This window comes from Phalangium opilio, unplaced genomic scaffold, assembly GCF_054372755.1.
Source record: "Phalangium opilio isolate 3A_F unplaced genomic scaffold, DU_Popi_V2 ptg000002l_1, whole genome shotgun sequence".
In the NCBI taxonomy this organism is placed as follows: Eukaryota; Metazoa; Arthropoda; class Arachnida; order Opiliones; family Phalangiidae; genus Phalangium; species Phalangium opilio.
In genome coordinates, this window is record NW_028324144.1 from 10,566,079 (window position 1) to 10,593,532 (window position 27,454).

The following is a 27,454-nucleotide window of genomic DNA, read 5'->3' on the forward strand; positions in this document are numbered from 1 at the left end:
AAAAAAATTATTTGAGATAATTATTCAAAGAAATATTTGTTTGATTATCAAATATTCAGGTGAAATAACATTCTTTCCATATTCTACTCTTGGCAGAGCCTCGGTGGTTCAATGGTAGAATTCTCGCCTGCCACGCGGGAGATCCGGGTTCGATTCCCGGCCGATGCATGTTTTGGTCGTCATTTGATGCATAACGATATTGTGTTTAAATTGTATTATCCTTACTTCAGGGTCTTTCGAAATTAATAAAAAAATTACGAAAATTAAGTAAAATGATAATTCTTAAATTGATAAATCCTTCTAAAAATATTATTTGAGATAATAATTCAAAGAAATATTTGGTTTGATTATCAAATATTCAGGTGAAAAAACATTCTTTCCATATTCTACTCTTTGCAGAGCATCGGTGGTTCATTGGTAGAATTCTCGCCTGCCACGCGGGAGATCCAGGTTCGATTCCCGGCCGATGCATGTTTTGGTCGTCATTTGATGCATAACGATATTGTGTTTAAATTGTATTATCCTTACTTCAGGCTCTTTCGAAATTAATAAAAAAATTGCGAAAATTAAGTAAAGTGATAATTTTTAAATTGATAAACCCTTCTAAAAAATTATTTGAGATAATAATTCAAAGAAATATTTGGTTTGATTATCAAATATTCAGGTGAAATAACATTCTTTCCATATTCTACTCTTGGCAGTGCCTCGGTGGTTCAAAGGTAGAATTCTCGCCTGCCACGCGGGAGATCCGGGTTCGATTCCCGGCCGATGCATGTTTTGGTCGTCATTTGATGCATAACGATATTGTGTTTAAATTGTATTATCCTTACTTCAGGGTCTTTCGAAATTAATAAAAAAATTACGAAAATTAAGTAAAATGATAATTTTTAAATTGATTAACCCTTCTAAAAAAATTATTTGAGATAATTATTCAAAGAAATATTTGTTTGATTATCAAATATTCAGGTGAAATAACATTCTTTCCATATTCTACTCTTGGCAGAGCCTCGGTGGTTCATTGGTAGAATTCTCGCCGGCCACGCGAAAGATCCGGGTTCGATTCCCGGCCGATGCATGATTCGGTCGTCATTTGATGCATAACGATATTGTGTTTAAATTGTATTATCATTACTTCAGGGTCTTTCGAATATAATAAAAAAATTACGAAAAGTATGTAAAATAATAATTTTTAAATTGATAAACCCATCTTAAAATATTATTTGAGATAATAATTCAAAGAAATATTTGGTTTGATTATCAAATATTCAGGTGAAATAACATTCTTTCCATATTCTACTCTTGGCAGAGCCTCGGTGGTTCAATGGTAGAATTCTCGCCTGCCACGCGGGAGATCCGGGTTCGATTCCCGGCCGATGCATGTTTTGGTCGTCATTTGATGCATAACGATATTGTGTTTATATTGTATTATCCTTACTTCAGGGTCTTTCGAAATTAATAAAACAATTACGAAAATTAAGTAAAATGATAATTGTTAAATTGATAAATCCTTCTAAAAATACTATTTGAGATAATAATTCAAAGAAATATTTGGTTTGATTATCAAATATTCAGGTGAAATAACATTCTTTCCATATTCTACTCTTGGCAGAGCCTCGGTGGTTCAATGGTAGAATTCTCGCCTGCCACGCGGGAGATCCGGGTTCGAATCCCGGCCGATGCATGTTTTGGTCGTCATTTGATGCATAACGATATTGTGTTTAAATTGTATTATCCTTACTTCAGGGTCTTTCGAAATTAATAAAAAAATTACGAAAATTAAGTAAAATGATAATTCTTAAATTGATAAATCCTTCTAAAAATATTATTTGAGATAATAATTCAAAGAAATATTTGGTTTGATTATCAAATATTCAGGTGAAAAAACATTCTTTCCATATTCTACTCTTTGCAGAGCATCGGTGGTTCATTGGTAGAATTCTCGCCTGCCACGCGGGAGATCCAGGTTCGATTCCCGGCCGATGCATGTTTTGGTCGTCATTTGATGCATAACGATATTGTGTTTAAATTGTATTATCCTTACTTCAGGGTCTTGGGAATATACCAAAAAAATTACGAAAAATAAGTAAAATGATAATTGTTAAATTGATAAATCCTTCTAAAAATATTATTTGAGATAATAATTCAAAGAAATATTTGGTTTGATTATCAATTTTCAGGTGAATTCTAGCCTGCCACGCGGGAGATCCGGGTTCGATTCCCGGCCGATGCATGTTTTGGTCGTCATTTGATGCATAACGATATTGTGTTTATATTGTATTATCCTTACTTCAGGGTCTTTCGAAATTAATAAAAAAATTACGAAAATTAAGTAAAATGATAATTGTTAAATTGATAAATCCTTCTAAAAATACTATTTGAGATAATAATTCAAAGAAATATTTGGTTTGATTATCAAATATTCAGGTGAAATAACATTCTTTCCATATTCTACTCTTTGCAGAGCATCGATGGTTCAATGGTAGAATTCTCTTCTGCCACGCGGGAGGTCCGGGTTCGATTCCCGGCCGATGCATGTTTTGGTCATCATTTGATGCATAACGATATTGTGTTAAATTGTATTATCCTTACTTCAGGGTCTTGGGAATATACTAAAAAAATTACGAAAAATAAGTAAAATGATAATTGTTAAATTGATAAATCCTTCTAAAAATATTATTTGAGATAATAATTCAAAGAAATATTTGGTTTGATTATCAAATATTCAGGTGAAATAACATTCTTTTCATATTCTACTCTTTGCAGAGCATCGGTGGTTCAATGGTAGAATTCTCGCCTGCCACGCGGGAGATCCGGGTTCGATTCCCGGCCGATGTATGTTTTGGTCGTCATTTGATGCATAACGATATTGTGTTTAAATTCCAATATCCTTACTTCAGGGTCATTCGAAATTAATAAAAAAACTACGAAAAGTATGTAAAATCATAATTTTTATTTTGATAAACCCTTCTAAAAATATTATTTGAGATAATAATTCAAAGAAATATTTGGTTTGGTTATCAAATATTCAGGTGAAAAACCATTTTTCCATATTCTACTCTTGGCAGAGCCTCGGTGGTTCAATGGTAGAATTCTCGCCTGCCACGCGGGAGATCCGGGTTCGATTCCCGGCCGATACATGTTTTAGTCGTCATTTGATGCATAACGATATTGTGTTTAAATTGTATTATCCTTACTTCAGGGTCTTTCGAAATTAATAAAAAAATTACGAAAATTAAGTAAAATGATAATTGTTAAATTGATAAATCCTTCTAAAAATATTATTTGAGATAATAATTCAAAGAAATATTTGGTTTGATTATCAAATATTCAGGTGAAAAAACATTCTTTCCATATTCTACTCTTTGCAGAGCATCGGTGGTTCATTGGTAGAATTCTCGCCTGCCACGCGGGAGATCCAGGTACGATTCCCGGCCGATGCATGTTTTGGTCGTCATTTGATGCATAACGATATTGTGTTTAAATTGTATTATCCTTACTTCAGGGTCTTTCGAAATTAATAAAAAAATTACGAAAAGCATGTAAAATAATAATTTTTAAATTGAGAAACCCTTCTTAAAATATTATTTGAGATAATAATTCAAAGTAATATTTGGTTTGATTATCAAATATTCAGGTGAATTCTAGCCTGCCACGCGGGAGATCCGGGTTCGATTCCCGGCCGATGCATGTTTTGGTCGTCATTTGATGCATAACGATATTGTGTTTAAATTGTATTATCATTACTTCAGGGTCTTTCGAAATTAATAAAAAAATTACGAAAAGTATGTAAAATAATAATTTTTAAATTGATAAACCCTTCTTAAAGTATTATTTGAGATAATAATTCAAAGAAATATTTGGTTTGATTATCAAATATTCAGGTGAAATAACATTCTTTCCATATTCTACTCTTGGCAGAGCCTCGGTGGTTCAATGGTAGAATTCTCGCCGGCCACGCGAAAGATCCGGATTCGATTCCCGGCCGATTCATGTTTCGGTCGTCATTTGATGCATAACGATATTGTGTTTAAATTGTATTATCATTACTTCAGGGTCTTTCGAAATTAATAAAACAATTACCAAAATTAAGTAAAATGATAATTGTTAAATTGATAAATCCTTCTAAAAATACTATTTGAGATAATAATTCAAAGAAATATTTGGTTTGATTATCAAATATTCAGGTGAAATAACATTCTTTCCATATTCTACTCTTTGCAGAGCATCGATGGTTCAATGGTAGAATTCTCGCCTGCCACGCGGGAGATCCAGGTTCGATTCCCGGCCGATGCATGTTTTGGTCGTCATTTGATGCATAACGATATTGTGTTTAAATTGTATTATCCTTACTTCAGGCTCTTTCGAAATTAATAAAAAAATTGCGAAAATTAAGTAAAGTGATAATTTTTAAATTGATAAACCCTTCTAAAAAATTATTTGAGATAATAATTCAAAGAAATATTTGGTTTGATTATCAAATATTCAGGTGAAATAACATTCTTTCCATATTCTACTCTTGGCAGTGCCTCGGTGGTTCAAAGGTAGAATTCTCGCCTGCCACGCGGGAGATCCGGGTTCGATTCCCGGCCGATACATGTTTTTGTCGTCATTTGATGCATAACGATATTGTGTTTAAATTGTATTATCCTTACTTCAGGGTCTTGGGAATATCCTAAAAAAATTACGAAAAATAAGTAAAATGATAATTGTTAAATTGATAAATCCTTCTAAAAATATTATTTGAGATAATAATTCAAAGAAATATTTGGTTTGATTATCAAATATTCAGGTGAAAAACCATTTTTCCAAATTCTACTCTTGGCAGAGCCTCGGTGGTTCAATGGTAGAATTCTCGCCTGCCACGCGGGAGATCCGGGGTCGATTCCCGGCCGATACATGTTTTTGTCGTCATTTGATGCATAACGATATTGTGTTTAAATTGTATTATCCTTACTTCAGGGTCTTTCGAAATTAATAAAAAAATTACGAAAATTAAGTAAAATGATAATTGTTAAATTGATAAATCCTTCTAAAAATATTATTTGAGATAATAATTCAAAGAAATATTTGGTTTGATTATCAAACATTCAGGTGAAAAAACATTCTTTCCATATTCTACTCTTTGCAGAGCATCGGTGGTTCATTGGTAGAATTCTCGCCTGCCACGCGGGAGATCCAGGTTCGATTCCCGGCCGATGCATGTTTTGGTCGTCATTTGATGCATAACGATATTGTGTTTAAATTGTATTATCCTTACTTCAGGGTCTTGGGAATATACCAAAAAAATTACGAAAAATAAGTAAAATGATAATTGTTAAATTGATAAATCCTTCTAAAAATATTATTTGAGATAATAATTCAAAGAAATATTTGGTTTGATTATCAATTTTCAGGTGAATTCTAGCCTGCCACGCGGGAGATCCGGGTTCGATTCCCGGCCGATGCATGTTTTGGTCGTCATTTGATGCATAACGATATTGTGTTTATATTGTATTATCCTTACTTCAGGGTCTTTCGAAATTAATAAAAAAATTACGAAAATTAAGTAAAATGATAATTGTTAAATTGATAAATCCTTCTAAAAATACTATTTGAGATAATAATTCAAAGAAATATTTGGTTTGATTATCAAATATTCAGGTGAAATAACATTCTTTCCATATTCTACTCTTTGCAGAGCATCGATGGTTCAATGGTAGAATTCTCTTCTGCCACGCGGGAGGTCCGGGTTCGATTCCCGGCCGATGCATGTTTTGGTCATCATTTGATGCATAACGATATTGTGTTAAATTGTATTATCCTTACTTCAGGGTCTTGGGAATATACTAAAAAAATTACGAAAAATAAGTAAAATGATAATTGTTAAATTGATAAATCCTTCTAAAAATATTATTTGAGATAATAATTCAAAGAAATATTTGGTTTGATTATCAAATATTCAGGTGAAATAACATTCTTTTCATATTCTACTCTTTGCAGAGCATCGGTGGTTCAATGGTAGAATTCTCGCCTGCCACGCGGGAGATCCGGGTTCGATTCCCGGCCGATGTATGTTTTGGTCGTCATTTGATGCATAACGATATTGTGTTTAAATTCCAATATCCTTACTTCAGGGTCATTCGAAATTAATAAAAAAACTACGAAAAGTATGTAAAATCATAATTTTTATTTTGATAAACCCTTCTAAAAATATTATTTGAGATAATAATTCAAAGAAATATTTGGTTTGGTTATCAAATATTCAGGTGAAAAACCATTTTTCCATATTCTACTCTTGGCAGAGCCTCGGTGGTTCAATGGTAGAATTCTCGCCTGCCACGCGGGAGATCCGGGTGCGATTCCCGGCCGATACATGTTTTAGTCGTCATTTGATGCATAACGATATTGTGTTTAAATTGTATTATCCTTACTTCAGGGTCTTTCGAAATTAATAAAAAAATTACGAAAATTAAGTAAAATGATAATTGTTAAATTGATAAATCCTTCTAAAAATATTATTTGAGATAATAATTCAAAGAAATATTTGGTTTGATTATCAAATATTCAGGTGAAAAAACATTCTTTCCATATTCTACTCTTTGCAGAGCATCGGTGGTTCATTGGTAGAATTCTCGCCTGCCACGCGGGAGATCCAGGTTCGATTCCCGGCCGATGCATGTTTTGGTCGTCATTTGATGCATAACGATATTGTGTTTAAATTGTATTATCCTTACTTCAGGGTCTTTCGAAATTAATAAAAAAATTACGAAAAGCATGTAAAATAATAATTTTTAAATTGAGAAACCCTTCTTAAAATATTATTTGAGATAATAATTCAAAGAAATATTTGGTTTGATTATCAAATATTCAGGTGAATTCTAGCCTGCCACGCGGGAGATCCGGGTTCGATTCCCGGCCGATGCATGTTTTGGTCGTCATTTGATGCATAACGATATTGTGTTTAAATTGTATTATCATTACTTCAGGGTCTTTCGAAATTAATAAAAAAATTACGAAAAGTATGTAAAATAATAATTTTTAAATTGATAAACCCTTCTTAAAGTATTATTTGAGCTAATAATTCAAAGAAATATTTGGTTTGATTATCAAATATTCAGGTGAAATAACATTCTTTCCATATTCTACTCTTGGCAGAGCCTCGGTGGTTCAATGGTAGAATTCTCGCCGGCCACGCGAAAGATCCGGATTCGATTCCCGGCCGATTCATGTTTCGGTCGTCATTTGATGCATAACGATATTGTGTTTAAATTGTATTATCATTACTTCAGGGTCTTTCGAAATTAATAAAAAAATTACGAAAAGTATGTAAAATAATAATTTTTAAATTGATAAACCCTTCTTAAAGTATTATTTGAGATAATAATTCAAAGAAATATTTGGTTTGATTATCAAATATTCAGGTGAAATAACATTCTTTCCATATTCCACTCTTGGCAGAGCCTCGGTGGTTCAATGGTAGAATTCTCGCCTGCCACGCGGGAGATCCGGGTTCGATTCCCGGCCGATGCATGTTTTGGTCGTCATTTGATGCATAACGATATTGTGTTTATATTGTATTATCCTTACTTCAGGGTCTTTCGAAATTAATAAAACAATTACCAAAATTAAGTAAAATGATAATTGTTAAATTGATAAATCCTTCTAAAAATACTATTTGAGATAATAATTCAAAGAAATATTTGGTTTGATTATCAAATATTCAGGTGAAATAACATTCTTTCCATATTCTACTCTTTGCAGAGCATCGGTGGTTCAATGGTAGAATTCTCGCCTGCCACGCGGGAGATCCGGGTTCGATTCCCGGCCGATGTATGTTTTGGTCGTCATTTGATGCATAACGATATTGTGTTTAAATTCCAATATCCTTACTTCAGGGTCATTCGAAATTAATAAAAAAATTACGAAAAGTATGTAAAATCATAATTTTTAAATTGATAAATCCTTCTAAAAATATTATTTGAGATAATAATTCAAAGAAATATTTGGTTTGATTATCAAATATTCAGGTGAAAAACCATTTTTCCATATTCTACTTTTGGCAGAGCCTCGGTGGTTCAATGGTAGAATTCTCGCCTGCCACGCGGGAGATCCGGGTTCGATTCCCTGCCGATACATGTTTTAGTCGTCATTTGATGCATAACGATATTGTGTTTAAATTGTATTATCCTTACTTCAGGGTCTTTCGAAATTAATAAAAAAATTACGAAAATTAAGTAAAATGATAATTCTTAAATTGATAAATCCTTCTAAAAATATTATTTGAGATAATAATTCAAAGAAATATTTGGTTTGATTATCAAATATTCAGGTGAAAAAACATTCTTTCCATATTCTACTCTTTGCAGATCATCGGTGGTTCATTGGTAGAATTCTCGCCTGCCACGCGGGAGATCCAGGTTCGATTCCCGGCCGATGCATGTTTTGGTCGTCATTTGATGCATAACGATATTGTGTTTAAATTGTATTATCCTTACTTCAGGCTCTTTCGAAATTAATAAAAAAATTGCGAAAATTAAGTAAAGTGATAATTTTTAAATTGATAAACCCTTCTAAAAAATTATTTGAGATAATAATTCAAAGAAATATTTGGTTTGATTATCAAATATTCAGGTGAAATAACATTCTTTCCATATTCTACTCTTGGCAGTGCCTCGGTGGTTCAAAGGTAGAATTCTCGCCTGCCACGCGGGAGATCCGGGTTCGATTCCCGGCCGATGCATGTTTTGGTCGTCATTTGATGCATAACGATATTGTGTTTAAATTGTATTATCCTTACTTCAGGGTCTTTCGAAATTAATAAAAAAATTACGAAAATTAAGTAAAATGATAATTTTTAAATTGATTAACCCTTCTAAAAAAATTATTTGAGATAATTATTCAAAGAAATATTTGTTTGATTATCAAATATTCAGGTGAAATAACATTCTTTCCATATTCTACTCTTGGCAGAGCCTCGGTGGTTCAATGGTAGAATTCTCGCCGGCCACGCGAAAGATCCGGGTTCGATTCCCGGCCGATGCATGTTTCGGTCGTCATTTGATGCATAACGATATTGTGTTTAAATTGTATTATCATTACTTCAGGGTGTTTCGAAATTAATAAAAAAATTACGAAAAGTATGTAAAATAATAATTTTTAAATTGATAAACCCTTCTTAAAATATTATTTGAGATAATAATTCAAAGAAATATTTGGTTTGATTATCAAATATTCAGGTGAAATAACATTCTTTCCATATTCTACTCTTGGCAGAGCCTCGGTGGTTCAAAGGTAGAATTCTCGCCTGCCACGCGGGAGATCCAGGTTCGATTCCCGGCCGATGCATGTTTTGGTCGTCATTTGATGCATAACGATATTGTGTTTAAATTGTATTATCCTTACTTCAGGCTCTTTCGAAATTAATAAAAAAATTGCGAAAATTAAGTAAAGTGATAATTTTTAAATTGATAAACCCTTCTAAAAAATTATTTGAGATAATAATTCAAAGAAATATTTGGTTTGATTATCAAATATTCAGGTGAAATAACATTCTTTCCATATTCTACTCTTGGCAGTGCCTCGGTGGTTCAAAGGTAGAATTCTCGCCTGCCACGCGGGAGATCCGGGTTCGATTCCCGGCCGATGCATGTTTTGGTCGTCATTTGATGCATAACGATATTGTGTTTAAATTGTATTATCCTTACTTCAGGGTCTTTCGAAATTAATAAAAAAATTACGAAAATTAAGTAAAATGATAATTTTTAAATTGATTAACCCTTCTAAAAAAATTATTTGAGATAATTATTCAAAGAAATATTTGTTTGATTATCAAATATTCAGGTGAAATAACATTCTTTCCATATTCTACTCTTGGCAGAGCCTCGGTGGTTCAATGGTAGAATTCTCGCCGGGCACGCGAAAGATCCGGGTTCGATTCCCGGCCGATGCATGTTTCGGTCGTCATTTGATGCATAACGATATTGTGTTTAAATTGTATTATCATTACTTCAGGGTGTTTCGAAATTAATAAAAAAATTACGAAAAGTATGTAAAATAATAATTTTTAAATTGATAAACCCTTCTTAAAATATTATTTGAGATAATAATTCAAAGAAATATTTGGTTTGATTATCAAATATTCAGGTGAAATAACATTCTTTCCATATTCTACTCTTGGCAGAGCCTCGGTGGTTCAAAGGTAGAATTCTCGCCTGCCACGCGGGAGATCCAGGTTCGATTCCCGGCCGATGCATGTTTTGGTCGTCATTTGATGCATAACGATATTGTGTTTAAATTGTATTATCCTTACTTCAGGCTCTTTCGAAATTAATAAAAAAATTGCGAAAATTAAGTAAAGTGATAATTTTTAAATTGATAAACCCTTCTAAAAAATTATTTGAGATAATAATTCAAAGAAATATTTGGTTTGATTATCAAATATTCAGGTGAAATAACATTCTTTCCATATTCTACTCTTGGCAGTGCCTCGGTGGTTCAAAGGTAGAATTCTCGCCTGCCACGCGGGAGATCCGGGTTCGATTCCCGGCCGATGCATGTTTTGGTCGTCATTTGATGCATAACGATATTGTGTTTAAATTGTATTATCCTTACTTCAGGGTCTTTCGAAATTAATAAAAAAATTACGAAAATTAAGTAAAATGATAATTTTTAAATTGATTAACCCTTCTAAAAAAATTATTTGAGATAATTATTCAAAGAAATATTTGTTTGATTATCAAATATTCAGGTGAAATAACATTCTTTCCATATTCTACTCTTGGCAGAGCCTCGGTGGTTCAATGGTAGAATTCTCGCCGGGCACGCGAAAGATCCGGGTTCGATTCCCGGCCGATGCATGTTTCGGTCGTCATTTGATGCATAACGATATTGTGTTTAAATTGTATTATCATTACTTCAGGGTGTTTCGAAATTAATAAAAAAATTACGAAAAGTATGTAAAATAATAATTTTTAAATTGATAAACCCTTCTTAAAATATTATTTGAGATAATAATTCAAAGAAATATTTGGTTTGATTATCAAATATTCAGGTGAAATAACATTCTTTCCATATTCTACTCTTGGCAGAGCCTCGGTGGTTCAAAGGTAGAATTCTCGCCTGCCACGCGGGAGATCCAGGTTCGATTCCCGGCCGATGCATGTTTTGGTCGTCATTTGATGCATAACGATATTGTGTTTAAATTGTATTATCCTTACTTCAGGCTCTTTCGAAATTAATAAAAAAATTGCGAAAATTAAGTAAAGTGATAATTTTTAAATTGATAAACCCTTCTAAAAAATTATTTGAGATAATAATTCAAAGAAATATTTGGTTTGATTATCAAATATTCAGGTGAAATAACATTCTTTCCATATTCTACTCTTGGCAGTGCCTCGGTGGTTCAAAGGTAGAATTCTCGCCTGCCACGCGGGAGATCCGGGTTCGATTCCCGGCCGATGCATGTTTTGGTCGTCATTTGATGCATAACGATATTGTGTTTAAATTGTATTATCCTTACTTCAGGGTCTTTCGAAATTAATAAAAAAATTACGAAAATTAAGTAAAATGATAATTTTTAAATTGATTAACCCTTCTAAAAAAATTATTTGAGATAATTATTCAAAGAAATATTTGTTTGATTATCAAATATTCAGGTGAAATAACATTCTTTCCATATTCTACTCTTGGCAGAGCCTCGGTGGTTCAATGGTAGAATTCTCGCCGGCCACGCGAAAGATCCGGGTTCGATTCCCGGCCGATGCATGTTTCGGTCGTCATTTGATGCATAACGATATTGTGTTTAAATTGTATTATCATTACTTCAGGGTGTTTCGAAATTAATAAAAAAATTACGAAAAGTATGTAAAATAATAATTTTTAAATTGATAAACCCTTCTTAAAATATTATTTGAGATAATAATTCAAAGAAATATTTGGTTTGATTATCAAATATTCAGGTGAAATAACATTCTTTCCATATTCTACTCTTGGCAGAGCCTCGGTGGTTCAAAGGTAGAATTCTCGCCTGCCACGCGGGAGATCCAGGTTCGATTCCCGGCCGATGCATGTTTTGGTCGTCATTTGATGCATAACGATATTGTGTTTAAATTGTATTATCCTTACTTCAGGCTCTTTCGAAATTAATAAAAAAATTGCGAAAATTAAGTAAAGTGATAATTTTTAAATTGATAAACCCTTCTAAAAAATTATTTGAGATAATAATTCAAAGAAATATTTGGTTTGATTATCAAATATTCAGGTGAAATAACATTCTTTCCATATTCTACTCTTGGCAGTGCCTCGGTGGTTCAAAGGTAGAATTCTCGCCTGCCACGCGGGAGATCCGGGTTCGATTCCCGGCCGATGCATGTTTTGGTCGTCATTTGATGCATAACGATATTGTGTTTAAATTGTATTATCCTTACTTCAGGGTCTTTCGAAATTAATAAAAAAATTACGAAAATTAAGTAAAATGATAATTTTTAAATTGATTAACCCTTCTAAAAAAATTATTTGAGATAATTATTCAAAGAAATATTTGTTTGATTATCAAATATTCAGGTGAAATAACATTCTTTCCATATTCTACTCTTGGCAGAGCCTCGGTGGTTCAATGGTAGAATTCTCGCCGGGCACGCGAAAGATCCGGGTTCGATTCCCGGCCGATGCATGTTTCGGTCGTCATTTGATGCATAACGATATTGTGTTTAAATTGTATTATCATTACTTCAGGGTGTTTCGAAATTAATAAAAAATTACGAAAAGTATGTAAAATAATAATTTTTAAATTGATAAACCCTTCTTAAAATATTATTTGAGATAATAATTCAAAGAAATATTTGGTTTGATTATCAAATATTCAGGTGAAATAACATTCTTTCCATATTCTACTCTTGGCAGAGCCTCGGTGGTTCAAAGGTAGAATTCTCGCCTGCCACGCGGGAGATCCAGGTTCGATTCCCGGCCGATGCATGTTTTGGTCGTCATTTGATGCATAACGATATTGTGTTTAAATTGTATTATCCTTACTTCAGGCTCTTTCGAAATTAATAAAAAAATTGCGAAAATTAAGTAAAGTGATAATTTTTAAATTGATAAACCCTTCTAAAAAATTATTTGAGATAATAATTCAAAGAAATATTTGGTTTGATTATCAAATATTCAGGTGAAATAACATTCTTTCCATATTCTACTCTTGGCAGTGCCTCGGTGGTTCAAAGGTAGAATTCTCGCCTGCCACGCGGGAGATCCGGGTTCGATTCCCGGCCGATGCATGTTTTGGTCGTCATTTGATGCATAACGATATTGTGTTTAAATTGTATTATCCTTACTTCAGGGTCTTTCGAAATTAATAAAAAAATTACGAAAATTAAGTAAAATGATAATTTTTAAATTGATTAACCCTTCTAAAAAAATTATTTGAGATAATTATTCAAAGAAATATTTGTTTGATTATCAAATATTCAGGTGAAATAACATTCTTTCCATATTCTACTCTTGGCAGAGCCTCGGTGGTTCAATGGTAGAATTCTCGCCGGCCACGCGAAAGATCCGGGTTCGATTCCCGGCCGATGCATGTTTCGGTCGTCATTTGATGCATAACGATATTGTGTTTAAATTGTATTATCATTACTTCAGGGTGTTTCGAAATTAATAAAAAAATTACGAAAAGTATGTAAAATAATAATTTTTAAATTGATAAACCCTTCTTAAAATATTATTTGAGATAATAATTCAAAGAAATATTTGGTTTGATTATCAAATATTCAGGTGAAATAACATTCTTTCCATATTCTACTCTTGGCAGAGCCTCGGTGGTTCAAAGGTAGAATTCTCGCCTGCCACGCGGGAGATCCAGGTTCGATTCCCGGCCGATGCATGTTTTGGTCGTCATTTGATGCATAACGATATTGTGTTTAAATTGTATTATCCTTACTTCAGGCTCTTTCGAAATTAATAAAAAAATTGCGAAAATTAAGTAAAGTGATAATTTTTAAATTGATAAACCCTTCTAAAAAATTATTTGAGATAATAATTCAAAGAAATATTTGGTTTGATTATCAAATATTCAGGTGAAATAACATTCTTTCCATATTCTACTCTTGGCAGTGCCTCGGTGGTTCAAAGGTAGAATTCTCGCCTGCCACGCGGGAGATCCGGGTTCGATTCCCGGCCGATGCATGTTTTGGTCGTCATTTGATGCATAACGATATTGTGTTTAAATTGTATTATCCTTACTTCAGGGTCTTTCGAAATTAATAAAAAAATTACGAAAATTAAGTAAAATGATAATTTTTAAATTGATTAACCCTTCTAAAAAAATTATTTGAGATAATTATTCAAAGAAATATTTGTTTGATTATCAAATATTCAGGTGAAATAACATTCTTTCCATATTCTACTCTTGGCAGAGCCTCGGTGGTTCAATGGTAGAATTCTCGCCGGGCACGCGAAAGATCCGGGTTCGATTCCCGGCCGATGCATGTTTCGGTCGTCATTTGATGCATAACGATATTGTGTTTAAATTGTATTATCATTACTTCAGGGTGTTTCGAAATTAATAAAAAATTACGAAAAGTATGTAAAATAATAATTTTTAAATTGATAAACCCTTCTTAAAATATTATTTGAGATAATAATTCAAAGAAATATTTGGTTTGATTATCAAATATTCAGGTGAAATAACATTCTTTCCATATTCTACTCTTGGCAGAGCCTCGGTGGTTCAAAGGTAGAATTCTCGCCTGCCACGCGGGAGATCCAGGTTCGATTCCCGGCCGATGCATGTTTTGGTCGTCATTTGATGCATAACGATATTGTGTTTAAATTGTATTATCCTTACTTCAGGCTCTTTCGAAATTAATAAAAAAATTGCGAAAATTAAGTAAAGTGATAATTTTTAAATTGATAAACCCTTCTAAAAAATTATTTGAGATAATAATTCAAAGAAATATTTGGTTTGATTATCAAATATTCAGGTGAAATAACATTCTTTCCATATTCTACTCTTGGCAGAGCCTCGGTGGTTCAAAGGTAGAATTCTCGCCTGCCACGCGGGAGATCCAGGTTCGATTCCCGGCCGATGCATGTTTTGGTCGTCATTTGATGCATAACGATATTGTGTTTAAATTGTATTATCCTTACTTCAGGCTCTTTCGAAATTAATAAAAAAATTGCGAAAATTAAGTAAAGTGATAATTTTTAAATTGATAAACCCTTCTAAAAAATTATTTGAGATAATAATTCAAAGAAATATTTGGTTTGATTATCAAATATTCAGGTGAAATAACATTCTTTCCATATTCTACTCTTGGCAGTGCCTCGGTGGTTCAAAGGTAGAATTCTCGCCTGCCACGCGGGAGATCCGGGTTCGATTCCCGGCCGATGCATGTTTTGGTCGTCATTTGATGCATAACGATATTGTGTTTAAATTGTAATATCCTTACTTCAGGGTCTTTCGAAATTAATAAAAAAATTACGAAAATTAAGTAAAATGATAATTTTTAAATTGATTAACCCTTCTAAAAAAATTATTTGAGATAATTATTCAAAGAAATATTTGTTTGATTATCAAATATTCAGGTGAAATAACATTCTTTCCATATTCTACTCTTGGCAGAGCCTCGGTGGTTCAATGGTAGAATTCTCGCCTGCCACGCGGGAGATCCGGGTTCGATTCCCGGCCGATGCATGTTTTGGTCGTCATTTGATGCATAACGATATTGTGTTTAAATTGTATTATCCTTACTTCAGGGTCTTTCGAAATTAATAAAAAAATTACGAAAATTAAGTAAAATGATAATTCTTAAATTGATAAATCCTTCTAAAAATATTATTTGAGATAATAATTCAAAGAAATATTTGGTTTGATTATCAAATATTCAGGTGAAAAAACATTCTTTCCATATTCTACTCTTTGCAGAGCATCGGTGGTTCATTGGTAGAATTCTCGCCTGCCACGCGGGAGATCCAGGTTCGATTCCCGGCCGATGCATGTTTTGGTCGTCATTTGATGCATAACGATATTGTGTTTAAATTGTATTATCCTTACTTCAGGCTCTTTCGAAATTAATAAAAAAATTGCGAAAATTAAGTAAAGTGATAATTTTTAAATTGATAAACCCTTCTAAAAAATTATTTGAGATAATAATTCAAAGAAATATTTGGTTTGATTATCAAATATTCAGGTGAAATAACATTCTTTCCATATTCTACTCTTGGCAGTGCCTCGGTGGTTCAAAGGTAGAATTCTCGCCTGCCACGCGGGAGATCCGGGTTCGATTCCCGGCCGATGCATGTTTTGGTCGTCATTTGATGCATAACGATATTGTGTTTAAATTGTATTATCCTTACTTCAGGGTCTTTCGAAATTAATAAAAAAATTACGAAAATTAAGTAAAATGATAATTTTTAAATTGATTAACCCTTCTAAAAAAATTATTTGAGATAATTATTCAAAGAAATATTTGTTTGATTATCAAATATTCAGGTGAAATAACATTCTTTCCATATTCTACTCTTGGCAGAGCCTCGGTGGTTCATTGGTAGAATTCTCGCCGGCCACGCGAAAGATCCGTGTTCGATTCCCGGCCGATGCATGATTCGGTCGTCATTTGATGCATAACGATATTGTGTTTAAATTGTATTATCATTACTTCAGGGTCTTTCGAATATAATAAAAAAATTACGAAAAGTATGTAAAATAATAATTTTTAAATTGATAAACCCATCTTAAAATATTATTTGAGATAATAATTCAAAGAAATATTTGGTTTGATTATCAAATATTCAGGTGAAATAACATTCTTTCCATATTCTACTCTTGGCAGAGCCTCGGTGGTTCAATGGTAGAATTCTCGCCTGCCACGCGGGAGATCCGGGTTCGATTCCCGGCCGATGCATGTTTTGGTCGTCATTTGATGCATAACGATATTGTGTTTATATTGTATTATCCTTACTTCAGGGTCTTTCGAAATTAATAAAACAATTACGAAAATTAAGTAAAATGATAATTGTTAAATTGATAAATCCTTCTAAAAATACTATTTGAGATAATAATTCAAAGAAATATTTGGTTTGATTATCAAATATTCAGGTGAAATAACATTCTTTCCATATTCTACTCTTGGCAGAGCCTCGGTGGTTCAATGGTAGAATTCTCGCCTGCCACGCGGGAGATCCGGGTTCGAATCCCGGCCGATGCATGTTTTGGTCGTCATTTGATGCATAACGATATTGTGTTTAAATTGTATTATCCTTACTTCAGGGTCTTTCGAAATTAATAAAAAAATTACGAAAATTAAGTAAAATGATAATTCTTAAATTGATAAATCCTTCTAAAAATATTATTTGAGATAATAATTCAAAGAAATATTTGGTTTGATTATCAAATATTCAGGTGAAAAAACATTCTTTCCATATTCTACTCTTTGCAGAGCATCGGTGGTTCATTGGTAGAATTCTCGCCTGCCACGCGGGAGATCCAGGTTCGATTCCCGGCCGATGCATGTTTTGGTCGTCATTTGATGCATAACGATATTGTGTTTAAATTGTATTATCCTTACTTCAGGCTCTTTCGAAATTAATAAAAAAATTGCGAAAATTAAGTAAAGTGATAATTTTTAAATTGATAAACCCTTCTAAAAAATTATTTGAGATAATAATTCAAAGAAATATTTGGTTTGATTATCAAATATTCAGGTGAAATAACATTCTTTCCATATTCTACTCTTGGCAGTGCCTCGGTGGTTCAAAGGTAGAATTCTCGCCTGCCACGCGGGAGATCCGGGTTCGATTCCCGGCCGATGCATGTTTTGGTCGTCATTTGATGCATAACGATATTGTGTTTAAATTGTATTATCCTTACTTCAGGGTCTTTCGAAATTAATAAAAAAATTACGAAAATTAAGTAAAATGATAATTTTTAAATTGATTAACCCTTCTAAAAAAATTATTTGAGATAATTATTCAAAGAAATATTTGTTTGATTATCAAATATTCAGGTGAAATAACATTCTTTCCATATTCTACTCTTGGCAGAGCCTCGGTGGTTCAATGGTAGAATTCTCGCCTGCCACGCGGGAGATCCGGGTTCGATTCCCGGCCGATGCATGTTTTGGTCGTCATTTGATGCATAACGATATTGTGTTTAAATTGTATTATCCTTACTTCAGGGTCTTTCGAAATTAATAAAAAAATTACGAAAATTAAGTAAAATGATAATTCTTAAATTGATAAATCCTTCTAAAAATATTATTTGAGATAATAATTCAAAGAAATATTTGGTTTGATTATCAAATATTCAGGTGAAAAAACATTCTTTCCATATTCTACTCTTTGCAGAGCATCGGTGGTTCATTGGTAGAATTCTCGCCTGCCACGCGGGAGATCCAGGTTCGATTCCCGGCCGATGCATGTTTTGGTCGTCATTTGATGCATAACGATATTGTGTTTAAATTGTATTATCCTTACTTCAGGCTCTTTCGAAATTAATAAAAAAATTGCGAAAATTAAGTAAAGTGATAATTTTTAAATTGATAAACCCTTCTAAAAAATTATTTGAGATAATAATTCAAAGAAATATTTGGTTTGATTATCAAATATTCAGGTGAAATAACATTCTTTCCATATTCTACTCTTGGCAGTGCCTCGGTGGTTCAAAGGTAGAATTCTCGCCTGCCACGCGGGAGATCCGGGTTCGATTCCCGGCCGATGCATGTTTTGGTCGTCATTTGATGCATAACGATATTGTGTTTAAATTGTATTATCCTTACTTCAGGGTCTTTCGAAATTAATAAAAAAATTACGAAAATTAAGTAAAATGATAATTTTTAAATTGATTAACCCTTCTAAAAAAATTATTTGAGATAATTATTCAAAGAAATATTTGTTTGATTATCAAATATTCAGGTGAAATAACATTCTTTCCATATTCTACTCTTGGCAGAGCCTCGGTGGTTCAATGGTAGAATTCTCGCCGGCCACGCGAAAGATCCGGGTTCGATTCCCGGCCGATGCATGTTTCGGTCGTCATTTGATGCATAACGATATTGTGTTTAAATTCTATTATCATTACTTCAGGGTGTTTCGAAATTAATAAAAAAATTACGAAAAGTATGTAAAATAATAATTTTTAAATTGATAAACCCTTCTTAAAATATTATTTGAGATAATAATTCAAAGAAATATTTGGTTTGATTATCAAATATTCAGGTGAAATAACATTCTTTCCATATTCTACTCTTGGCAGAGCCTCGGTGGTTCAAAGGTAGAATTCTCGCCTGCCACGCGGGAGACCCAGGTTCGATTCCCGGCCGATGCATGTTTTGGTCGTCATTTGATGCATAACGATATTGTGTTTAAATTGTATTATCCTTACTTCAGGCTCTTTCGAAATTAATAAAAAAATTGCGAAAATTAAGTAAAGTGATAATTTTTAAATTGATAAACCCTTCTAAAAAATTATTTGAGATAATAATTCAAAGAAATATTTGGTTTGATTATCAAATATTCAGGTGAAATAACATTCTTTCCATATTCTACTCTTGGCAGTGCCTCGGTGGTTCAAAGGTAGAATTCTCGCCTGCCACGCGGGAGATCCGGGTTCGATTCCCGGCCGATGCATGTTTTGGTCGTCATTTGATGCATAACGATATTGTGTTTAAATTGTATTATCCTTACTTCAGGGTCTTTCGAAATTAATAAAAAAATTACGAAAATTAAGTAAAATGATAATTTTTAAATTGATTAACCCTTCTAAAAAAATTATTTGAGATAATTATTCAAAGAAATATTTGTTTGATTATCAAATATTCAGGTGAAATAACATTCTTTCCATATTCTACTCTTGGCAGAGCCTCGGTGGTTCAATGGTAGAATTCTCGCCGGCCACGCGAAAGATCCGGGTTCGATTCCCGGCCGATGCATGTTTCGGTCGTCATTTGATGCATAACGATATTGTGTTTAAATTGTATTATCATTACTTCAGGGTGTTTCGAAATTAATAAAAAAATTACGAAAAGTATGTAAAATAATAATTTTTAAATTGATAAACCCTTCTTAAAATATTTTTTGAGATAATAATTCAAAGAAATATTTGGTTTGATTATCAAATATTCAGGTGAAATAACATTCTTTCCATATTCTACTCTTGGCAGAGCCTCGGTGGTTCAAAGGTAGAATTCTCGCCTGCCACGCGGGAGATCCGGGTTCGATTCCCGGCCGATGCATGTTTGGGTCGTCATTTGATGCATAAGGATATTGTGTTTAAATTGTATTATCCTTACTTCAGGGTCTTTCGAAATTAATAAAAAAATTACGAAAATTATGTAAAATAATAATTTTTAAATTGATAAACCCTTCTTAAGATATTATTTGAGATAATAATTCAAAGAAATATTTGGTTTGATTATCAAATATTCAGGTGAAATAACATTCTTTCCATATTTTACTCTTGGCAGAGCATCGGTGGTTCAATGGTAGAATTCTGGCCTTCCACGCGGGAGATCCGGGTTCGATTCCCGGTCGATGCATGTTTTGGTCGTCATTTGATGCATAACGATATTGTGTTTAAATTGTATTTTCCTTACTTCAGGGTCTTTCGAAATTAATAAAAAAATTACGAAAATTAAGTAAAATGATAATTTTTAAATTGATAAACCCTTCTTAAAATATTATTTGAGATAATAATTCAAAGAAATATTTGGTTTGATTATCAAATATTCAGGTGAAATAACATTCTTTCTATATTCTACTCTTGGCAGAGCCTCGGTGGTTCAATGGTAGAATTCTCGCCTGCCACGCGGGAGATCCGGGTTCGATTCCCGGCCGATGCATGTTTTGGTCGTCATTTGATGCATAACGATATTGTGTTTATATTGTATTATCCTTACTTCAGGGTCTTTCGAAATTAATAAAACAATTACGAAAATTAAGTAAAATGATAATTGTTAAATTGATAAATCCTTCTAAAAATACTATTTCAGATAATAATTCAAAGAAATATTTGGTTTGATTATCAAATATTCAGGTGAAATAACATTCTTTCCATATTCTACTCTTTGCAGAGCATCGATGGTTCAATGGTAGAATTCTCTTCTGCCACGCGGGAGATCCGGGTTCGATTCCCGGCCGATGCATGTTTTGGTCATCATTTGATGCATAACGATATTGTGTTTAAATTGTATTATCCTTACTTCAGGGTCTTGGGAATATACTAAAAAAATTACGAAAAATAAGTAAAATGATAATTGTTAAATTGATAAATCCTTCTAAAAATACTATTTGAGATAATAATTCAAAGAAATATTTGGTTTGATTATCAAATATTCAGGTGAAATAACATTCTTTTCATATTCTACTCTTTGCAGAGCATCGGTGGTTCAATGGTAGAATTCTCGCCTGCCACGCGGGAGATCCGGGTTCGATTCCCGGTAGGGATGGCAAAAATTCCGGAATTCCGGAACATATCCGGAATTTTCTGAAAAATTCCGGTACGGAATTTTCCAAGTTGAAAACCGGAATTCCGGATCATACGGGATACCGGTTTGTACGGAATTCCGGATCATACGGAATACCGGTTTGTACGGAATTCCGGATCATAGGCAATACCGGTTTGTACGGAATTCCGGATCATAAGGAATACCGGTTTGTACGGAATTCCGGATCATACGGGATACCGGTTTGTACGGAATTCCGGGTCATACGGAATACCGGTTTGAACGGAGTTCTGGATCATACGGAATACCGGTTTTTACGGAATTCCGGATCATACGGAATGGTTTCAGCCAACATTACTCAAGAATCAAGAGTAAAACACACCAATATTGTCTTCAATCTTCATCTATTCAAATAATACAAATGGAAACCTTCCATAAACAGCGTCACACTCTTAAGGGGGGAGGAGTTTCTGAGTTTGTGACAAGGGGGAATGGTATTAAGAGGAGCGGATTGGCTCTCTTTCGTGAGAAAATAATAAAAATAAAATTCTAAATTCCACCGTGGGAAACAAACTCAACAATATACAATAATAGCTAATGGTGTTTAGCCTATTTGGCTGTCCATAATTTAACAAAATTTATTTCCCATCGTTGTTTAATTAAATTGAAAATTAAAGCATCCCCTAACACTTGAACGTGTAGCCAACTTAAACATCGTATAAACAGACCAATTCTACATATGCTAATATAATAAACAACAATTTAATAATGATAAATTTAGTTATAATTTTTAGTTATTCTCAAGCTTATAGTATGCATCAGCTTGTACTGTCCCAGTTCACTGAACTCTATCCAAGTATAAACTCGCGTGGGAAGTTTATGACTGTACGCGCTAATTCGAGGGGCTAATCAATCACTCTTTGAATCATTGTACACTGATTACGGATTACGCGTTAAAATTTTAGTACTGTCAAAGCCAGGGTTTACGCGTATGCACCTTAGTCCTGTTAAAAAAGGAACAGAATGTACACCGATTGCGCTAAGTGACTGGCCCCTCGTGCTGCGCCATAAATTCCGATAGTTCCCCGCTTTTCGGCAGTCTTTTTATAAATTTTACATCCTAGAAGGCTAGCAGAGCTTAGTAGCTTACTGAAGTTGGAGAGGTCAAGTAGTGCTCTTTAGTCTTTGTTAACTTAATATCATTATGAGTGATTCGGAAGGTGGTCCAGGTGGCACAGGTACTAATGTTAACGCCCCTGTTTCTCAAAAAAGTAAAGGAAGTGTTGTATGGAATTTCTTTTCCTCAACAAAAACTGGAGCTACATGTAAAACTTGCAAAAAGGAATGCAAAGTATCAGGTGGTAGTACTAGTTCATTGTGGAGTCATCTAAAGTCACGGCATCCAAGAAGCTACGCGGACGCGAAAGAACTAACGTCGAAATCATTTTTTAACGTTCCTTCACCTTCTACTGCGTCTGCTAGTAGCAGTAGAAGTACATCTTTAATAGATCAAGAACTTGAAGTAGAAAAGGATGAATCTGAATGTGAGGATTCTGAGGAGGCAATGTCAAGGCCCAGTTCTTCCTCCGGCTCAGCAATAGTGCAAACATCTCGACAACAATCAGTCCAACGTACTCAACAAACGCTTGAAAAATATCGTCAGCCAAGTAACAAAGACACACAACGTTTCACAACCGCGGTTGCCAATTTTATTGCATCCGAGTGTATGCCATATAGTATTGTAGAAAGAAAAGGTTTTGTCGAAATGGTTAAAGAGTTTCAACCTGGTTACGTTTTACCGTGTAGAGAAACGTTTTCCGATAGCATCATTCCAAAAATGTATTCTTCATTAAAAGAAAAGATTGCGAATGAATTGCATTCAATTAAGTATTTTTCGTATACAACAGACTGTTGGAGTTCTTCCTGTCATGCAATCGTATATTGCGGTAACCATTCACTTTATTTCCGAGGAATGGGAACTAAAAGTTACACGCTTCAGTGCCTTCACACACCCGAGTCACATACCGCTGAAAATCTTAAGGATGCTTTACTTTTAATTTTCCAAAACTGGCAATTAGACATTTCAAATGTTTCTGCAGCTACAACAGATAATGGCGCCAACATCGTTAAGACTGTGAAATTGTTAAATCAAACACGTATACCTTGTTTTGGACATTTAATTAACATTGCTGCATCTCGTGTAATGCGTATTGAAAGTTTTAAAAATATTGTGTTAATTCTTCGTAGAATTCAAAGTTTAATTGCGCACTCTGGAAAAGCTCGACAAGAACTTCACGAGAGACAAAGGCAGATGAATTTACCCGTCGTAACGCTGCCAGCGGACGTCTCCACACGGTGGTGGTCAACTTTGCATTTAATCACAGTTTATACAGATCACCAACTTCCTATCTCAAGCGTTTTACAAACTCATCAGGGCGGAAAGTATAGACATTTATCTTTAGATCCAGAGTCAATCGATTTATTGAGAGTGTACCGAGATATTTTCACGCCAATCGAAAAAGTTACCACGCATATGGCTGGCGAAAAATATGTTACAGCATCAACTGTTATACCTGTTTTTCATCAAATGCTATCGGATATTTCTGCTGCTCGACAGGACCGCGCTGAAGATCGCTATACTGATGTTCAAAGAGACATTAAAAATCAAATTTGTGATATCGTTGAAACTGTTTTAACAGAACGCCTCAAAGAAAAAAGGTGCTACCAGCATTTGTGCATCGCTACTATTCTTGACCCGAGGTTCCGATTGGATTACTTTAATGAGCAGTTTATGAACAAAGACGAACAAGATTCAATGAAAAATATTATCATTAACGAGCTCGTTGATTTAAACACGAACTTAACCACGACCAACACAGAAGTCAATAAAAAACCACGTTTAGAAGAAGGAAAAGGTCTCGCGTTCATCCTAAAACCACCCACCACATCTCATGTTACACAAGCCACGCCTCAAGAAATTTCCGAGCAACAATTCGGTGACTACATTCGAATGGCTCCCATTGAACTTTCTTCAGACCCTTTAACATGGTGGTCGCGACACGAAAGTACATTTCCCATGTCATCAAAGCTGGCAAAGAAGTATTTGTGTACTCAAGGCACCAGTGTACCAAGCGAACGCGTATTCAGTTGTGCGGGACGAGTTATTAACGACATAAGAGGAAGAATAACTCCTGACCATGCACAGGAGCAAATATTTTTGTGTATGAATAAAAATAAAACCAAAAAGTAATTCATCTTTGTAAAGCTTATGTTATATTATGTGGCTTTCAAACTTGCTTAGTTGATAACTTGATATACTGTATGTTTAAGAATAGTTAGAACTATTAATGGAATAGTTCTCTTGCCTTAATTAGTTATATAGTTAATGTAAGTTATAGTTATACTGTATAGTTAATGTTAATAGCTCCGGTGTTGATATCGGTTTAATTCCGGATTTGGTGTCGGTGTAATTTTGGTTTTGATTCCGAAATTGAAGCCGGTTTGAGTCCAGAATTGAAACCGTATTGATTCCGGAATTGAAACCGTTTTGATTCCGGAATTGAAACCGTTTTGATTCCGGAATTGAAACCGTTTTGATTCCGGAATTGAAACCGTTCTGATTCCGGAATTGAAACCGTTCTGATTCCGGAATTGAAACCGTTCTGATTCCGAAATTGAAACCGTTATGATTCTGGAATTGAAACCGTTCTGATTCCGGAATTGAAACCGTTCTGATTCCGGAATTGAAACCGTTCTGATTCCGGAATTGAAACCGTATTGATTCCGGAATCAATTCGGTTTGGTTCCAGAATTGAAACCGGATTGATTCCGGGATTTTTCGGAGCGTAAAAAAGAATCCGGAATTCCGGAAAATTCCGGATTTGACATCGTCAAATACCGGTTTCGGAATTTTCCGAAAACCGCCATCCCTAATTCCCGGCCGATGTATGTTTTGGTCGTCATTTGATGCATAACGATATTGTGTTTAAATTCCAATATCCTTACTTCAGGGTCATTCGAAATTAATAAAAAAATTACGAAAAGTATGTAAAATCATAATTTTTAAATTGATAAACCCTTCTAAAAATATTATTTGAGATAATAATTCAAAGAATTATTTGGTTTGATTATCAAATATTCAGGTGAAAAAACATTCTTTCCATATTCTGCTCTTTGCAGAGCATCGGTGGTTCATTGGTAGAAATCTCGCCTGCCACGCGGGAGATCCAGGTTCGATTCCCGGCCGATGCATGTTTTGGTCGTCATTTGATGCATAACGATATTGTGTTTAAATTGTATTATCCTTACTTCAGGCTCTTTCGAAATTAATAAAAAAATTGCGAAAATTAAGTTAAGTGATAATTTTTAAATTGATAAACCCTTCTAAAAAATTATTTGAGATAATAATTCAAAGAAATATTTGGTTTGATTATCAAATATTCAGGTGAAATAACATTCTTTCCATATTCTACTCTTTGCAGTGCCTCGGTGGTTCAAAGGTAGAATTCTCGCCTGTCACGCGGGAGATCCGGGTTCGATTCCCGGCCGTTGCATGTTTTGGTCGTCATTTGATGTATAAGGATATTGTGTTTAAATTGTATTATCCTTACTTCAGGGTCTTTCGAAATTAATAAAAAAATTACGAAAATTAAGTAAAATGATAATTTTTAAATTGATAAACCCTTCTAAAAAAATTATTTGAAATAATAATTCAAAGAAATATTTGTTTGATTATCAAATATTCAGGTGAAATAACATTCTTTCCATATTCTACTCTTTGCAGAGCATCGATGGTTCAATGGTAGAATTCTCTTCTGCCACGCGGGAGATCCGGGTTCGATTCCCGGCCGATGCATGTTTTGGTCATCATTTGATGCATAACGATATTGTGTTTAAATTGTATTATCCTTACTTCAGGGTCTTGGGAATATACTAAAAAAATTACGAAAAATAAGTAAAATGATAAATGTTAAATTGATAAATCCTTCTAAAAATATTATTTGAGATAATAATTCAAAGAAATATTTGGTTTGATTATCAAATATTCAGGTGAAATAACATTCTTTTCATATTCTACTCTTTGCAGAGCATCGGTGGTTCAATGGTAGAATTCTCGCCTGCCACGCGGGAGATCCGGGTTCGATTCCCGGCCGATGTATGTTTTGGTCGTCATTTGATGCATAACGATATTGTGTTTAAATTCCAATATCCTTACTTCAGGGTCATTCGAAATTAATAAAAAAAATTACGAAAAGTATGTAAAATCATAATTTTTAAATTGATAAACCCTTCTAAAAATATTATTTGCGATAATAATTCAAAGAAATATTTGGTTTGATTATCAAATATTCAGGTGAAAAATCATTCTTTCCATATTCTACTCTTTGCAGAGCATCGGTGGTTCATTGGTAGAATTCTCGCCTGCCACGCGGGAGATCCAGGTTCGATTCCCGGCCGATGCATGTTTTGGTCGTCATTTGATGCATAACGATATTGTGTTTAAATTGTATTATCCTTACTTCAGGCTCTTTCGAAATTAATAAAAAAATTGCGAAAATTAAGTAAAGTGATAATTTTTAAATTGATAAACCCTTCTAAAAAATTATTTGAGATAATAATTCAAAGAAATATTTGATTGATTATCAAATATTCAGGTGAAATAACATTCTTTCCATATTCTACTCTTTGCAGTGCCTCGGTGGTTCAAAGGTAGAATTCTCGCCTGTCACGCGGGAGATCCGGGTTCGATTCCCGGCCGTTGCATGTTTTGGTCGTCATTTGATGTATAAGGATATTGTGTTTAAATTGTATTATCCTTACTTCAGGGTCTTTCGAAATTAATAAAAAAATTACGAAAATTAAGTAAAATGATAATTTTTAAATTGATAAACCCTTCTAAAAAAATTATTTGAAATAATAATTCAAAGAAATATTTGTTTGATTATCAAATATTCAGGTGAAATAACATTCTTTCCATATTCTACTCTTTGCAGAGCATCGATGGTTCAATGGTAGAATTCTCTTCTGCCACGCGGGAG

At 33.6% G+C, this 27,454-nt stretch overlaps 1 protein-coding gene and 51 non-coding genes across 52 annotated transcripts; all 52 read left to right on the forward strand.

Annotated features, from left to right (window-relative positions):
* Window positions 1-97: 97 nt before the first annotated feature.
* Window positions 98-168, forward strand: TRNAG-GCC (transfer RNA glycine (anticodon GCC)). The gene has a single exon. It is a non-coding gene; the product is annotated as a tRNA-Gly (tRNA).
* A 232-nt stretch (window positions 169-400) lies between these two features.
* TRNAG-GCC (transfer RNA glycine (anticodon GCC)) lies at window positions 401-471 on the forward strand. Its single transcript has one exon. It is a non-coding gene; the product is annotated as a tRNA-Gly (tRNA).
* A 231-nt stretch (window positions 472-702) lies between these two features.
* TRNAG-GCC (transfer RNA glycine (anticodon GCC)) lies at window positions 703-773 on the forward strand. Its single transcript has one exon. It is a non-coding gene; the product is annotated as a tRNA-Gly (tRNA).
* A 534-nt stretch (window positions 774-1,307) lies between these two features.
* TRNAG-GCC (transfer RNA glycine (anticodon GCC)) lies at window positions 1,308-1,378 on the forward strand. Its single transcript has one exon. It is a non-coding gene; the product is annotated as a tRNA-Gly (tRNA).
* A 232-nt stretch (window positions 1,379-1,610) lies between these two features.
* TRNAG-GCC (transfer RNA glycine (anticodon GCC)) lies at window positions 1,611-1,681 on the forward strand. The gene has a single exon. It is a non-coding gene; the product is annotated as a tRNA-Gly (tRNA).
* A 232-nt stretch (window positions 1,682-1,913) lies between these two features.
* Window positions 1,914-1,984, forward strand: TRNAG-GCC (transfer RNA glycine (anticodon GCC)). Its single transcript has one exon. It is a non-coding gene; the product is annotated as a tRNA-Gly (tRNA).
* Window positions 1,985-2,764: 780 nt separating this feature from the next.
* TRNAG-GCC (transfer RNA glycine (anticodon GCC)) lies at window positions 2,765-2,835 on the forward strand. Its single transcript has one exon. It is a non-coding gene; the product is annotated as a tRNA-Gly (tRNA).
* Window positions 2,836-3,066: 231 nt separating this feature from the next.
* TRNAG-GCC (transfer RNA glycine (anticodon GCC)) lies at window positions 3,067-3,137 on the forward strand. The gene has a single exon. It is a non-coding gene; the product is annotated as a tRNA-Gly (tRNA).
* A 1,085-nt stretch (window positions 3,138-4,222) lies between these two features.
* Window positions 4,223-4,293, forward strand: TRNAG-GCC (transfer RNA glycine (anticodon GCC)). Its single transcript has one exon. It is a non-coding gene; the product is annotated as a tRNA-Gly (tRNA).
* Window positions 4,294-4,524: 231 nt separating this feature from the next.
* On the forward strand, window positions 4,525-4,595 carry TRNAG-GCC (transfer RNA glycine (anticodon GCC)). Its single transcript has one exon. It is a non-coding gene; the product is annotated as a tRNA-Gly (tRNA).
* Window positions 4,596-5,129: 534 nt separating this feature from the next.
* On the forward strand, window positions 5,130-5,200 carry TRNAG-GCC (transfer RNA glycine (anticodon GCC)). Its single transcript has one exon. It is a non-coding gene; the product is annotated as a tRNA-Gly (tRNA).
* A 780-nt stretch (window positions 5,201-5,980) lies between these two features.
* TRNAG-GCC (transfer RNA glycine (anticodon GCC)) lies at window positions 5,981-6,051 on the forward strand. The gene has a single exon. It is a non-coding gene; the product is annotated as a tRNA-Gly (tRNA).
* Window positions 6,052-6,585: 534 nt separating this feature from the next.
* TRNAG-GCC (transfer RNA glycine (anticodon GCC)) lies at window positions 6,586-6,656 on the forward strand. Its single transcript has one exon. It is a non-coding gene; the product is annotated as a tRNA-Gly (tRNA).
* A 782-nt stretch (window positions 6,657-7,438) lies between these two features.
* On the forward strand, window positions 7,439-7,509 carry TRNAG-GCC (transfer RNA glycine (anticodon GCC)). The gene has a single exon. It is a non-coding gene; the product is annotated as a tRNA-Gly (tRNA).
* A 232-nt stretch (window positions 7,510-7,741) lies between these two features.
* On the forward strand, window positions 7,742-7,812 carry TRNAG-GCC (transfer RNA glycine (anticodon GCC)). Its single transcript has one exon. It is a non-coding gene; the product is annotated as a tRNA-Gly (tRNA).
* Window positions 7,813-8,648: 836 nt separating this feature from the next.
* Window positions 8,649-8,719, forward strand: TRNAG-GCC (transfer RNA glycine (anticodon GCC)). Its single transcript has one exon. It is a non-coding gene; the product is annotated as a tRNA-Gly (tRNA).
* A 231-nt stretch (window positions 8,720-8,950) lies between these two features.
* TRNAG-GCC (transfer RNA glycine (anticodon GCC)) lies at window positions 8,951-9,021 on the forward strand. Its single transcript has one exon. It is a non-coding gene; the product is annotated as a tRNA-Gly (tRNA).
* A 534-nt stretch (window positions 9,022-9,555) lies between these two features.
* TRNAG-GCC (transfer RNA glycine (anticodon GCC)) lies at window positions 9,556-9,626 on the forward strand. The gene has a single exon. It is a non-coding gene; the product is annotated as a tRNA-Gly (tRNA).
* Window positions 9,627-9,857: 231 nt separating this feature from the next.
* Window positions 9,858-9,928, forward strand: TRNAA-GGC (transfer RNA alanine (anticodon GGC)). The gene has a single exon. It is a non-coding gene; the product is annotated as a tRNA-Ala (tRNA).
* Window positions 9,929-10,462: 534 nt separating this feature from the next.
* Window positions 10,463-10,533, forward strand: TRNAG-GCC (transfer RNA glycine (anticodon GCC)). Its single transcript has one exon. It is a non-coding gene; the product is annotated as a tRNA-Gly (tRNA).
* A 231-nt stretch (window positions 10,534-10,764) lies between these two features.
* TRNAA-GGC (transfer RNA alanine (anticodon GGC)) lies at window positions 10,765-10,835 on the forward strand. Its single transcript has one exon. It is a non-coding gene; the product is annotated as a tRNA-Ala (tRNA).
* Window positions 10,836-11,369: 534 nt separating this feature from the next.
* TRNAG-GCC (transfer RNA glycine (anticodon GCC)) lies at window positions 11,370-11,440 on the forward strand. The gene has a single exon. It is a non-coding gene; the product is annotated as a tRNA-Gly (tRNA).
* A 231-nt stretch (window positions 11,441-11,671) lies between these two features.
* TRNAG-GCC (transfer RNA glycine (anticodon GCC)) lies at window positions 11,672-11,742 on the forward strand. Its single transcript has one exon. It is a non-coding gene; the product is annotated as a tRNA-Gly (tRNA).
* Window positions 11,743-12,276: 534 nt separating this feature from the next.
* Window positions 12,277-12,347, forward strand: TRNAG-GCC (transfer RNA glycine (anticodon GCC)). The gene has a single exon. It is a non-coding gene; the product is annotated as a tRNA-Gly (tRNA).
* A 231-nt stretch (window positions 12,348-12,578) lies between these two features.
* Window positions 12,579-12,649, forward strand: TRNAA-GGC (transfer RNA alanine (anticodon GGC)). The gene has a single exon. It is a non-coding gene; the product is annotated as a tRNA-Ala (tRNA).
* Window positions 12,650-13,182: 533 nt separating this feature from the next.
* TRNAG-GCC (transfer RNA glycine (anticodon GCC)) lies at window positions 13,183-13,253 on the forward strand. Its single transcript has one exon. It is a non-coding gene; the product is annotated as a tRNA-Gly (tRNA).
* Window positions 13,254-13,484: 231 nt separating this feature from the next.
* On the forward strand, window positions 13,485-13,555 carry TRNAG-GCC (transfer RNA glycine (anticodon GCC)). The gene has a single exon. It is a non-coding gene; the product is annotated as a tRNA-Gly (tRNA).
* A 534-nt stretch (window positions 13,556-14,089) lies between these two features.
* Window positions 14,090-14,160, forward strand: TRNAG-GCC (transfer RNA glycine (anticodon GCC)). The gene has a single exon. It is a non-coding gene; the product is annotated as a tRNA-Gly (tRNA).
* Window positions 14,161-14,391: 231 nt separating this feature from the next.
* TRNAA-GGC (transfer RNA alanine (anticodon GGC)) lies at window positions 14,392-14,462 on the forward strand. Its single transcript has one exon. It is a non-coding gene; the product is annotated as a tRNA-Ala (tRNA).
* An 835-nt stretch (window positions 14,463-15,297) lies between these two features.
* TRNAG-GCC (transfer RNA glycine (anticodon GCC)) lies at window positions 15,298-15,368 on the forward strand. Its single transcript has one exon. It is a non-coding gene; the product is annotated as a tRNA-Gly (tRNA).
* A 231-nt stretch (window positions 15,369-15,599) lies between these two features.
* Window positions 15,600-15,670, forward strand: TRNAG-GCC (transfer RNA glycine (anticodon GCC)). The gene has a single exon. It is a non-coding gene; the product is annotated as a tRNA-Gly (tRNA).
* A 232-nt stretch (window positions 15,671-15,902) lies between these two features.
* Window positions 15,903-15,973, forward strand: TRNAG-GCC (transfer RNA glycine (anticodon GCC)). Its single transcript has one exon. It is a non-coding gene; the product is annotated as a tRNA-Gly (tRNA).
* Window positions 15,974-16,204: 231 nt separating this feature from the next.
* Window positions 16,205-16,275, forward strand: TRNAG-GCC (transfer RNA glycine (anticodon GCC)). The gene has a single exon. It is a non-coding gene; the product is annotated as a tRNA-Gly (tRNA).
* Window positions 16,276-16,809: 534 nt separating this feature from the next.
* Window positions 16,810-16,880, forward strand: TRNAG-GCC (transfer RNA glycine (anticodon GCC)). Its single transcript has one exon. It is a non-coding gene; the product is annotated as a tRNA-Gly (tRNA).
* Window positions 16,881-17,112: 232 nt separating this feature from the next.
* Window positions 17,113-17,183, forward strand: TRNAG-GCC (transfer RNA glycine (anticodon GCC)). The gene has a single exon. It is a non-coding gene; the product is annotated as a tRNA-Gly (tRNA).
* A 232-nt stretch (window positions 17,184-17,415) lies between these two features.
* TRNAG-GCC (transfer RNA glycine (anticodon GCC)) lies at window positions 17,416-17,486 on the forward strand. The gene has a single exon. It is a non-coding gene; the product is annotated as a tRNA-Gly (tRNA).
* A 231-nt stretch (window positions 17,487-17,717) lies between these two features.
* Window positions 17,718-17,788, forward strand: TRNAG-GCC (transfer RNA glycine (anticodon GCC)). The gene has a single exon. It is a non-coding gene; the product is annotated as a tRNA-Gly (tRNA).
* Window positions 17,789-18,019: 231 nt separating this feature from the next.
* On the forward strand, window positions 18,020-18,090 carry TRNAG-GCC (transfer RNA glycine (anticodon GCC)). Its single transcript has one exon. It is a non-coding gene; the product is annotated as a tRNA-Gly (tRNA).
* A 232-nt stretch (window positions 18,091-18,322) lies between these two features.
* On the forward strand, window positions 18,323-18,393 carry TRNAG-GCC (transfer RNA glycine (anticodon GCC)). The gene has a single exon. It is a non-coding gene; the product is annotated as a tRNA-Gly (tRNA).
* Window positions 18,394-18,624: 231 nt separating this feature from the next.
* Window positions 18,625-18,695, forward strand: TRNAG-GCC (transfer RNA glycine (anticodon GCC)). The gene has a single exon. It is a non-coding gene; the product is annotated as a tRNA-Gly (tRNA).
* Window positions 18,696-18,926: 231 nt separating this feature from the next.
* TRNAG-GCC (transfer RNA glycine (anticodon GCC)) lies at window positions 18,927-18,997 on the forward strand. The gene has a single exon. It is a non-coding gene; the product is annotated as a tRNA-Gly (tRNA).
* A 232-nt stretch (window positions 18,998-19,229) lies between these two features.
* On the forward strand, window positions 19,230-19,300 carry TRNAG-GCC (transfer RNA glycine (anticodon GCC)). Its single transcript has one exon. It is a non-coding gene; the product is annotated as a tRNA-Gly (tRNA).
* A 231-nt stretch (window positions 19,301-19,531) lies between these two features.
* On the forward strand, window positions 19,532-19,602 carry TRNAG-GCC (transfer RNA glycine (anticodon GCC)). The gene has a single exon. It is a non-coding gene; the product is annotated as a tRNA-Gly (tRNA).
* Window positions 19,603-19,833: 231 nt separating this feature from the next.
* TRNAG-GCC (transfer RNA glycine (anticodon GCC)) lies at window positions 19,834-19,904 on the forward strand. The gene has a single exon. It is a non-coding gene; the product is annotated as a tRNA-Gly (tRNA).
* Window positions 19,905-20,136: 232 nt separating this feature from the next.
* TRNAG-GCC (transfer RNA glycine (anticodon GCC)) lies at window positions 20,137-20,207 on the forward strand. The gene has a single exon. It is a non-coding gene; the product is annotated as a tRNA-Gly (tRNA).
* A 232-nt stretch (window positions 20,208-20,439) lies between these two features.
* Window positions 20,440-20,510, forward strand: TRNAG-UCC (transfer RNA glycine (anticodon UCC)). The gene has a single exon. It is a non-coding gene; the product is annotated as a tRNA-Gly (tRNA).
* Window positions 20,511-20,742: 232 nt separating this feature from the next.
* TRNAG-GCC (transfer RNA glycine (anticodon GCC)) lies at window positions 20,743-20,813 on the forward strand. Its single transcript has one exon. It is a non-coding gene; the product is annotated as a tRNA-Gly (tRNA).
* A 1,807-nt stretch (window positions 20,814-22,620) lies between these two features.
* LOC149719369 (E3 SUMO-protein ligase ZBED1-like) lies at window positions 22,621-24,666 on the forward strand. Its single transcript, XM_089861700.1, has one exon. The coding sequence runs from the start codon at window positions 22,621-22,623 to the stop codon at window positions 24,664-24,666; it is 2,046 nt and encodes a 681-aa protein (XP_089717826.1).
* A 1,227-nt stretch (window positions 24,667-25,893) lies between these two features.
* Window positions 25,894-25,969, forward strand: TRNAD-GUC (transfer RNA aspartic acid (anticodon GUC)). Its single transcript has one exon. It is a non-coding gene; the product is annotated as a tRNA-Asp (tRNA).
* Window positions 25,970-26,503: 534 nt separating this feature from the next.
* Window positions 26,504-26,574, forward strand: TRNAG-GCC (transfer RNA glycine (anticodon GCC)). The gene has a single exon. It is a non-coding gene; the product is annotated as a tRNA-Gly (tRNA).
* A 233-nt stretch (window positions 26,575-26,807) lies between these two features.
* Window positions 26,808-26,878, forward strand: TRNAG-GCC (transfer RNA glycine (anticodon GCC)). The gene has a single exon. It is a non-coding gene; the product is annotated as a tRNA-Gly (tRNA).
* A 225-nt stretch (window positions 26,879-27,103) lies between these two features.
* Window positions 27,104-27,179, forward strand: TRNAD-GUC (transfer RNA aspartic acid (anticodon GUC)). The gene has a single exon. It is a non-coding gene; the product is annotated as a tRNA-Asp (tRNA).
* Window positions 27,180-27,454: the final 275 nt, after the last annotated feature.

Coding starts and splice junctions, on each gene's coding strand:
- LOC149719369 (XM_089861700.1), top strand. CDS start 22,621: ATGAGTGATTCGGAAGGTGGTCCAGGTGGCACAGGTACTAATGTTAAC.